Raw genomic sequence first — 11,679 nt, forward strand, 5'->3', positions numbered from 1 at the left:
AGACACGGCTGATATGTTTCTGATTCTCATTCTCCTGCCTTCTCCCCATAACCCCTGATCCCCTCCTGATCCTTCTCACAACTCCCACTCCCACTAGTTATGTGCCATCAGCAAACTTAGAAATACTACTTTTGAGTCCCCCACATCCAAATCATTTATATAGATTGTGAATAGCTGGAGCCCACGCACTGACCCTTGCGGTACTCCACTAGCCACAGCCTGCAAACCTGAATGTGACCCATTTATTCCTACTGTTTGTTTTCTGTTCATTAACCAATGCTCAATCCATGCCAGTATATTACCCCAAATTTCACATATTCTAATTTTGTTTACTCACCTTTTTTGGGACCTCATTGGAAACCTTCTGGAAATCCAAACACACCGCAGTCGCTGATATCCCCCCGCCCCACCCTCATCTATTCTGCTACATCCTTTCAGAACTCCCAACAGGCTTGTCAAATGTGATTTCCTCTTCGTAAATCTGTGTTGACTGTGACTAATCCTGCTATTATTTTCCAAGTGTCCAGTTAGCACATCCTTTTTCATAGATTCAAACATGTTAGGTGGGCACTAGTCAGTTCAATTTTATATACCTTGTAAAATAGAAATTATAATAACCTAACTTACATCACAGTTAAACTGAGAAATTGAATTTGATCCTCTGACATTTATTCCTGTCTTTGCTTGAACCAGTTTGTGTGCCAGTTATTGTCAAATCCCTTTTGTTTGAAGGAAAAAAAACAGAATTCCATCTGTTAATATCAGTGTTGTTTGAATGCATTTGGTTCAAGACGTTTTAAGCACCCTTGGGACATGAACTCCCTTTTGTACAATGTCCAAGAAAATTCAATCTTTTAATCTATCCCCGTGTCTTGTGATATCACAGAGACAATCATTTATAAATAGAGTAATACTTCCCCCACCCCCAACCCTCATCAAGACATATTTGAGGGCTGCTGTCAGCAAGGCAGACAATTGGAAATAGTTTCCACATTGGACGAACTGGTTGTGTAGACACAACCAGTGCTCGCAGCCTATTCAGTTAAAAGCTAAGGACCAATTTCCAACAATATCCTGATTTCTTGCTTCCCTCCTACTGAATCTGGGCAGGGTTAGTTAGGGTTAGTCTCAGATTGAATTCTATGATAAAATCTCCCAGGTTTCGCACTGCGGGGACCCAGAGAGTTTGCTGTCTGCTACTACCACTGCCTGCCTAAGTCCCACCAGGAACTAAAATCCAGGGCTAGGGGCCTGGAAACTCAGTAGTATTATGCCTGTTTTACAGTCATGAAAAATAGAGGCAGAGTGTGCTCATTAGCTGCTGGAAGTGCACCACCAGTTCTATTGTATCTGATTGCTCTTGGAGGCATCCAGAATGCATGCCAACCTATTTAAAACAAGGAATTAAATATTCAAATTAAGCCCCTACATTCATTGTAGGACCCTTTTCTCAGTAATGGTTGATTGCAGCACCTGAGCCATCAGGGTGACAAATTCACTCAGCAACTCATGGGGCTTCGGACATGAAGGGCCCTTTAGTGTTATTAAAATGCTCATTAGGTAGGTTAGTTGGTTTGTTATTTTAGGCTGCTGGTTAAAGTCTGGGAGTTTTTTTTCTGACTCTGAAAACTTAACTCACTCGTAACGCTGTGAAGAATTTTACTGTTGCTGCATTGTGTTTGGCAGCCTTCGCAACAGTTGTACCACAGTCAGTCAGGACCACCTCTGGGCAATGACATTCCTGGGCCATAACCTTTTGATCTTAATGCTATGAAGTAAATCTATGAAATATTGGAAGTGAAATTAATTTTTTTAATGTTTTTCTTAACATTGCGGAAGAGGTTATGAAAATATTTTGCAGCATTGATTTTTGTTCAAATGTACAGGTTACATTACTGTATGGAGAAACTTTAAATTTCTGCTTTAGTATTTTGTCAGCAGAACCCTTTAAACGTTTGGGTTTCCTGTTTTATATATTACTCCTCTTTTGGTGGCTGTTTCAACCATTTTCGTTTGCAGCAAATTATGTGCTTAATCAGAGATTTCATTTTGCATTGTTAACAAAATCACCAAACTTTTGGGTAAAAGCCAAAACCCTCACAGATCGACCTCACACCTGAGTAAGAAAACGTTGTAGTGGACTTCCTCCAACTAACCACAAGAGGCCCAGGAACCGGTTACAATAGTTTATTCATGATTCAAACATGGAAGGAACTACCCCGGAGAAACCTGTGGGGGAGCACCCTCCTCTAACACAGTTCTCTAACACAGCAATCACAGGAAGAGCATTCGAAAACCATTTTCTCTCCCATGTCACAGATACAGACTGCTATACAGTTATTCAGTACACAGAACATTGTTTTAAAATTCCGATCATACCTATGTAGGTTTATTATTAAACCTTCACCCAAAAGCTTGTTTGTAGTCGAGCTAGAGAATTGTCTGTTTTTCGAAAAAGTAAACAACCTTGTTGGCGAGTTCTGCTGATCTCAGGTCCTTGACCAGCATTTGCTTTTACTCTAATGCGGGGGTGTTAGATCTATTCCCCCCTCTATCAAATCCAATAATTTCCCCTTTCACAGGCATTAAGGAATTGGAACCTTGGGGCCCTACCTTGGCTGTCTCCCAACTGGCCGGAGCTTCCCACAGATCCCCAACGTTGGCCTCCTATTCTGCTCCACTGACCGGGCTGTTTGTGGGAATCACCATTATTTTATTTAAATGAGCCACAACCATTAAGATCAGCACGGCTTCCGTGTTACTGGCTTTGCCAATTATTCCCCCCCCAATCTCCCTGTTCATATCAGGGTCATGGAATCTGAGAGGGTCACTGGGCTTGATGGAGCTGGGAAACTGGGACCTAAATGTTCTGGTCCCACCCGCCCTGGGAATTGTTGCGGGCAGGATGTTAAATATATCAGACAAAGCCAAAGGTGTGTTGACTGGGCAGGAATTTCTGGTCCTGGGTATTGTGCTTGAGTTGAGCGTGTAAATTTTATTCCAGTGAATCAGTTCTTATGCTACAAATCTTTCTAAACACCATTAACTTTTATAGTAAGAATACATCCATAATATCACTTCCATCAATTGTTTTCTCCAGGACTGATGAGCAAAGATGAATTTCAAAAACTCAATAGAAGGGGAATTTCGTTAGGTCTCATTAGATGTCCCAAAACCTGGAAATTGTAAATGTTATATCTTTGAGTTTGCCGCAAAAAGAAAAGGTATTGAGGTGCCCACACTCTCGATTCTTACAAACACGATGAGAGGTTTTATTCGGGATGTTGCTCATACAATCTAAGATGGAGAACTGAAGCCCATGCAAACACTCACTGCTGACGTCATTGCAAATCACGTGAAGCTTCATCAGCAGGGATGTATTCTCTGATATACAACAATAAGCTTGCTGTAGGCAGATGACAGATTGTTCAGTGAATAATATTTAATCTCGGGTGCTTTTTTTTGTATTTATTACAGATAATGGCTTCACTTTAGATTGTGCCAAAACAGAGAAGAGGAAAATGAAAGCAAGAAGAGAAACTTGACGCTGCCTTTTTATTCATGTAAATGGTTCAAGTTTTTCATTCTGATATCGTCACCAGTTACTGCTAAATTAGCTTCAAGCGATCCGCTGCAGGAAGCATTGCACTAAGTCCATAAAATGAACAAAGGGACAAAATAGTAGGAAACTCTGGCCTAGTCATGGAAACCACAGAGCAAAGGAAAAGGAGTAGTTGAAGCCAAGTGCTTATTGCTACCGAAGGGATGCATTTCCTAAGTTCCTTGTAGATTTTTCTATTTTAGCACAACATGGGATGCGAACTCGCTTTGCCAGTCCCAGGCAGCCTCGATTTATGGCAGTATAGAAACAGGCTACATGACATTGTTTTTTTAAAAATGTTTCATTTTTATTTGCAATCCATGTAAAACTGTCCATGTTCACCTCATGTACACAGGAACAGATGTGTTGTGTCTTATTGTGAAGCTGTACTTAAAACTATGTCTGCATGTCTGTGTCTTAAATCATACTGGTTACTTGCAAGTAGGATCATACTCGACAATGTTGAGGTGTACATGTGGAGGCATCTGTCATTTGTCCACTGATAGCTCATAACAATATTATAGCACTTCAGGTATTACTTACTAAATCTGGACAAGCAAGGTTATTATTTAAATAATATAATTTTGCATCTTTTAGGGTGAACATGCCTGTTTATTTTTGCAAACTGCAACGGAGCCATAGAACTGCAGCCTATTCAACATGTTATGTACCTTTTTTTCAGTGGTGCCGATGCTTTCACTTCGTTTATTGACAAATCCTTACTTTCGAGTTTAAAAGTGCTCTATATCAGTCAGGCTGATTTATTTCTAAACCTTCTATCAAACAAAAGGGGACACAATCTCCAGTGTTAAAATAGGTACTAAAGGCTTCTAAAGTACTAAAGGATTATCTGATCAGTTGATAGAAGGATTCAATTGAGCGCTTACTAATAAGAATATCTTATTCCAATCAGAAGAGAATCCTTGGATTGGCATTACAGTTATTGATCTAAATGACATTAAAGATCAATATTTCCAAGAAATGTGCTCATTTTGAAACATTTTGCTGTAAACCCAATCAGGGTTGCTGTACAAATTTAGCAGTGGGGGCCTTCTAGAAAGATCCACTTTTTTTTGCTCAACCTAGTTGTTCTGCAATGTTACCATTTCAAGATGCAATAAGATAGTTTGTACAAACTAAGCATCAGTCACAGGCACTCAAACTTACGATATGATGATCTGTCCATTGCCTTCTGAAATCTAAAGTTTTTTTCCATTAACTTTTTAAATTGATAGTTTATTTTATTTTCTAGTTTCATTCAATTTGCTTACACTAAATGAATCATTGAGCAGTAATATGACAAACAGCGTGAAATGTGACAACTAAAGATTAATGATAATTGTTTGAACTAAAGGGATAGTGTTTAATTGCTGTGTTGGATTCTTGACAGCATCAAAACATGAGTTGGCGCAAACAAAGTATAGAAATGTCTGTATGAAGGCTAGAGCACACGCATTAAATTATCTTACAGAAAGTAAATCAGCACCTATGACTTCCCTCGGAATATACCTTGTGTATTATTTGTTTGAGTATTCAATATTAGATACAATCCTGTGTAAGATAGCGGTGAATTTCCAATTTTCTTTGGAAGAGAATTCAGTTAAAGGGCGATTTGAAATCAAAGCAACATCGTATTTTATGTAAATAGCCTACTAGTTAGCAAACAACCGATACCTCCTGAACCAGTATCCTTAAATATAGCATTTACTATTTGCAAAGAGCTAAACTATCCAGATTCCTGAGGGTGTTTGCTACAGTCGCTCACCCATTACATTTTCTTTCACAATCAGTGATAAACATGATGAACACATGCCTGTCTCTGAATAACTGCAGGAAAGATGTTTTTTCTCCAGCTACACAACTTTTTAACTGGTCATGTGATGGCCAGATTAGCCTTAATGATGAATTAACAGTTTTATAGGAGAAGATTTAACAGTTCTCACGAGTGTTCTTATAAGAAAGTATTTCTTTCCTTTTTTATAACTCTTGGAGTGCTTTATTTCCTCCCCCAACAGCAACGATTTATATAGAATTACGATGTACTTCTGCAACACATTTCTTTCAAAATATGACCTGACTTCAAATCTGCTGTGAAGTTTATGCCTGTTTTGCTTTAGCTGAATATTTAACTTTTACTTCGTAAACATCTGGATGCATTGATAATTTACGGCATCAATTAATAAATTAAATTTGAAATGCTTTTGTAGCAAATAATGATAACAGTTGAAGACTGTCAAGAGATGTTTTACTCAAACCTATATATAACTGTAAAGTCAAGTTTATGCATCATTTCTCTGTTCTAGTGACTGATTTAGTTAACAGAACTGATGCAAAGTGAACCACTTTATAAGTCATTCCCTTACTGCGTGGGAAACTTTAAAATGTGCAGGAATTTGCAATTCATCAAATTGTATGGTCAGTTTACGCTGGACAAAAACATTTAACAAGGGAATAACATTTTTGCAATATTTAAATTACTTTGGATTTTCAAATTTGAATTCTAGGCTTCTGAAGTTTACTGATTTCCTACTTGTAAAATATTGAACAGTCATTTGGTTAAAGGTAGTCTAGAAACAAGTTGGGTCTTTTGATAATATGGACAATTTTTTCAGTATAAGTCTGCATTACTGTATAATATGTTTGCACTTTATATTATAGAGTTTGTGCGATTTTTTTTTTTAGTTTCTGTTGTATAATGAATGTTCTATGTTTCAACAATTGGTTTAAAAAAAACAAGTATTTATCATGAGGTAAATATGCTACGCATTGGGAAATGATGGAACACGCAGTTTATCCTTTTCATAAGATTTCATTTCATGAAGGTCTTAAAAAGGATAATAAAAAATATCTTCCTGATAGTAAACCACGTGTGTGGTGTAATCATTGTGTTATGTTAATTTAAGTAGAATAATTGTTTTAACAAATCTTTTACAATCCTTTTGGAAGTATTTCTCAAACTTTACAAATATAAAGCTGTGAAAGTAGAACTTGTAGCATTGTGTTTTGCAATACAGTGACTATGGTGAAGGTGTTCTCAGCATATGCTGGTAAATGTTTGATCATTTTTTTAATGTGTAAGGAGAGTGATATTTTACTTGACAGCTGATATTAAAAATCTCATCTATTTTGGTATTCATTTTATGAGACCTGCATAAACTGCTTTTCAAAACTACATTTGAAAAATGTTTCATTAAACATCAATTGCCTACTCAGGCTACGTTTAATACCGTCTAAGCTATGATGCTTGCCTTTAAAAATATTTCTCACCATTGACCATTCCAGATACAATCTTTGAACTGTACTAATTAACAGATCTCAACCAAGATGATGGTAGAAGCACTACTTGTTGTTGCAAGGAGGTGGATGATATAGCTCATGAAAGTCCGGTGATGAAAGGATCAGGCTCAACTGTGATTGCCCCTGTACTCAAATACCCTACCTACATTCATAGTCTAAGCTGACTTTTGAAAAATAGACACTGATGCAAAGTGTGGTGGGCTGCTTATGCTCTTGAAGCTGTTGTTCCAAGTGAGCCTGTGCCTTTGGGAGAAGGGGAAAGAGAATTGGCAGGCAAGGATTTATTTACTCTTGCATATTTTCATTAATGAACTACCCAAAAATGTTGTCAACTGTTTTAACAGTGCTCCTAATATTTTTTCATCACTACCACATACATCATCAGAATGTACAGATTTAGGAAATAATGTGATGTAGGTTAACAGAAGCCATGATGCATTATAAAAGTACCTTTGCCTCCTCAAACAGCACACACGGGGCAGGATTCTCCAATAATGGGGCGATGTCCCCACGCCAGCATCAAAACGTGGGCGTTTCATTCTGGACTTTCCTCAAGAAAGTCCAGAGTGATTCTCCAACCTGCAGGGCCCCGGAGTGCTTCTCGCGGTTCTGGCTGCGAATACGAGCCCTACACTTCCAGTCGGGAGTCCGCGCTGGCGGACGGCGGCCGCCGCCTCGTGCGACATGGCGGACTAACACCGTGGACACTGATGCAAGGGGCGAGATTCTCCGACCCCCCCGCCGGGTCGGAGAATCGCCGGGGGGCTGGCGTGAATCCCGCCCCCGCCGGTTGCCGAAGTCTCCGGCACGGGAGATTCGGCGGGGGCGGGAATCGCGCCGGTTGGCGGGCCCCCCCGCTCCATTCTCCGGCCCGGATGGGCCATAGTCACACCGCTAAAATGCCTGTCCCACCGGTGTAAATTAAACCACCTACCTTACCGGCGGGACAAGGCGGCGCGGGCGGGCTCCGGGGTCCTGGGGGGGGTGCAGGGCGATCTGGCCCCGGGGGGTGCCCCCACGGTGGCCTGGCCCGCGATCGGGGCCCACCGATCCACGGGCGGGCCTGTGCCGTGGGGGCACACTTTCCCTTCCGCCTCCGCCACGGTCTCCACCATGGCGGAGGCAGAAGAGACTCCCTCCACTGCGCATGCGTGGGAAGCTGTCAGCGGCCGCTGACGCTCCCGCGCATGCACTGCCCGGAGATGTCATTTCCGCGCCAGCTGGCGGGGCACCAAAGGTCTTTTCCACCAGCTGGCGGGGCGGAAATTCGTCCGGCGCCGACCTAGCCCCTTAAGGTTTGGGGCCCCCAAAGTTGCCGAGCATTCCGCACCTTTGGGGCGGCGCGATGCCCGTCTGATTTGCGCCATTTTGGGCGCCAGTCAGCGGACATCGCGCCGTTTCCGGAGAATTTCGCCCAAGAAGTAGGTCCCCACGAGACTGTGCATGCCCATGGATCGGTGCCGCCTGATCGCTTGCCTGGCCGTCCATGAGCCCCCCGCCCCCACCAGGGCGGCCGCGGACTGAGTCTGCAGCCGCCACCGGCCATTCCCGACAGGCAAAACGTGGTTAGAACCACGCTGTCGGGAACTCTGCCAGTTTTCCTCGGAGAATCTCTGGGGGCCTCTGTCAATGGCCCCGTACCCGCGCTGCATAGACCGCGTGCGTGCGATTTGCAGTGATTCCCCGGGGACCGGAGAATCGCGGAAGCGGCGTCGGACCGGATTTCAGCGTAAATGCCCATTCCCCGCGCCGATCACGATTTTGGGGCGGAAGATCGGAGAATCCAGCCCATTTTCTTTGAAATTTCAATTTGAATATTTTGAAGCCAAAAGGCAAACTTGGGAGATCTAGTTATTTTTAGCTTTCTTTTAACTGAAGGGAAATATGTAGAAACATTTTGGATCATGCAGCATTGGTTTGACTCTCCAGTGTATTAATTATAACTGAGGATCTGTCCTATTAATATGCATTTCTACATATAGGCGGCTATCATGCCATTCGTTATAGGACCTCTGGCCAATAATCTGCATCCACCCCATTTTGAGTAAATTTTCAAAAAATGGTGTCAAAAAGAAAGTGAAGTGTTTTGTTCTTTGTTCGGTAAGTTGCTTGTCTGACATCCTGTACTAGGTGAACAGAAATTTACTCCAACGAAACATTGGAAAGACAGAAGCCATTGTCTTTAGTCCCTGCTATGAACTCTGTTTCCCAGATACTGGCTTCAATTCTCTCCCTGGCAACTATCTGATGCTGAACCAGACGATTCACAACCGTGACATATTTAATCACAAGTTGAACCCATCATCCCTGTGTTATCTGACCTCAATGGCATCCAGTCAAGCAAGGTCCCGATTTTGAAATTCTCAATTGTTTTCAAGTCCGTCCATGGCTTCATTCCCTCCCTTCTTATCTCTCTAATTTTCTCCAGCCCTACAACCCTCCCAAGATACCTGTGCTCATTTAATTCTGGCTTCTTGAGCACCTCCAAATTTTAATTACACCATCATTGGTAGCTGTCAGCTGCATAGACCCTGAGCTCTGAAATTCCCTCCCTAGCCCTTTCCTCCTTTCAGACACTCCTTAAGATTTATCTCTTTGACCAATCTTTTGGCCAGCTGTCCTAACATCGTCTTATGTGTCTTGATGTCTAATTTTGCCTTACAATTCTCTTGTAAAGTGTCTTGGGATGTTTTATTATGCTAAAGATGCTGTATTAAATAGAAGTTGTTGACAAGACACACATCGGTGTATGGCATGAACTGATTTTCTTTTTCAAGATCTATTTAGCAATTGGATGCAACCATTACCGAAAGTCTGACTCATATTTTAGTTCTGTCTCTGGGGAGGGGAATTGGATGCCATTTTGCCTAAATTGGACATAAAACACTGGCAAAACTAACTCATGGGCAGCATAACCTCCTGTGCTCAAAAGACACCATGAGTAGGTTCGTGCCATATTGGTTCAGATACTTCATAGGCCTCCCTAATGGAAACTTGAAATAATGCTAGCCTAATTTGGCATCACGGTAGCACAGTGGTTAGCACTGTCGCTTTGCAGCTCCAGAGTCCCAGGTTCGATTCCCGGCTTGGGTCACTGTCTGTGCGGAGTCTGCACCTTCTCCCCGTCTCTGTGTGTTTTTCCTCCGGGTGCTCTGGAGTTTCCTCCCACAGTCCAAAGATGTGCAGGTTAGGTGGATTGGCCATGCTAAATTACCCTTAGTGTCCAAAAAGGTTGGGTGGGGTTACTGGGTTATGGGAATAGGGTGGAGGTGTGGGCTGTTTCCAAGGACCGGAGTAGATTCAATGGGCTGAATGGCCTCTTTCTGCACTGTAAATTCTATGATTTCTATGAATTAACCTTTACAGAATTGGCTTCAGTGCAGTGGTGGAAAACAGGTTTTTAAGGCTGCCAAATGAAGAGGAAAGCAGTCGCAAGAAAAGCAGCACAGAACTGGAGAGGTTGTTGGAAAAGAACAAAGAAGGGGATGGTGGGTATGAGGGGACGAGATGGAGTGGACAGGATAAAATTGTTTCCCTTGGTGAAGAATTCTAGAACCGGGGACATAGATTCAAGATACGTGTCAGAAGGTGTGGAGGAGACATGAGGAAGAATGTTTTTACGCAGAAGGTAGTGGGTGCCTAGAATTTGCTTACTCAGTTGGCGGCGGAGGCAGAGCTAAATGCTTTTAAATGGTAAAAAGTGCTGTAAGCTGCAGGTTATGGGTCGGGTGCAGGAAGGTGGGATTAGAAAGGGCACTAGGTGTTCTCAGGCTGGCATGGACAAGAATGGCCAAATGGCCTCTATCCTGTAACTTTTCTGTGATGCAGGGGTCATTATAATTCATATTCATATAATTTACAGTGCAGAAGGAGGCCATTCGGCCCATCGAGTCTGCATCGGCTCTTGGAAAGAGCACCCTACCCAAGGTCAACACCGCCACCCTAGCCCCATAACTCAGTAACCCCACCTAACACTAAGGGCAATTTTGGACACGGAGGGCAATTTATCATGGCCAATCCACCTAACCTGCACATCTTTGGACTGTGGGAGGAAATCGGAGCACCCGGAGGAAACCCACGCACACACGGGGAGGATGTGCAGACTCCGCACAGACAGTGACCCAAGCCGGAATCGAAACTGGGACCCTGGAGCTGTGAAGCAATTGTGCTATCCACGAGGCTACCGTGCTGCCCATGAGTTAGTGTGGATCTTCAGGAATCCATCAGGGAATTCAACCCTTATAACTCAGTTTGTTGTGCATCGTTCCATCAACAGGTACTTAAGTGCAAAGTGACAAGAATTCATCACCTCCCAATGGAAGTTGGCAACAGGAAAGAGCTTTGGGGTGTGGAAAAATTGGCTTTACTGTACATATGTGCACTTATGTAGAGCTAAAACAGGGAGACTGCTGTGCATTGAACTCACCTGTAATTACAGGCTGGGAATAACAGGCCTGTGCCTATTTTGCTGACTAATAATAATAACCTTTATTAGTGTCACAAGTAGGCTTACATTGTCACTGCATGAAGTTACTGTGAAAATCCCCTAGTCGCCACACTAGGGAACCTGCTCGGGTACACTGAGGGGGAATTCAGAATGTCCAATTCACCTAGCAGTACGTCTGTTGCGACTGGTGGGAGAAAACGAGCACCTGGAGGAAACCCACGCAGACATGGGGAGAACGTGCAGATTCCGGACAGACAATGACCCAAGTCGGGAATTGAACCCAGGTCCTTGACGCTGTGAAGCAACAGTGCTAACTACTGTCCTGCCGTGTCGC

General features: G+C 42.7%; 1 protein-coding gene across 3 annotated transcripts in view; it reads left to right on the forward strand.

The window, feature by feature from the left end:
* The window catches only part of LOC140410602 (protein LYRIC-like), a 154,448-nt gene extending 147,623 nt beyond the window's left edge, over window positions 1-6,825 (forward strand). For all 3 annotated transcript variants that reach the window (XM_072498890.1, XM_072498889.1, XM_072498891.1), the window contains exon 12: window positions 3,478-6,825. In XM_072498890.1, coding sequence (XP_072354991.1) covers window positions 3,478-3,545 — 68 coding nt within the window. In that variant the 3' untranslated portion in view covers window positions 3,546-6,825. The remainder of the gene's footprint in view (window positions 1-3,477) is intronic.
* Window positions 6,826-11,679: the final 4,854 nt, after the last annotated feature.

This window comes from Scyliorhinus torazame, chromosome 4 (genome assembly GCF_047496885.1).
Source record: "Scyliorhinus torazame isolate Kashiwa2021f chromosome 4, sScyTor2.1, whole genome shotgun sequence".
Taxonomy (NCBI): Eukaryota; Metazoa; Chordata; class Chondrichthyes; order Carcharhiniformes; family Scyliorhinidae; genus Scyliorhinus; species Scyliorhinus torazame.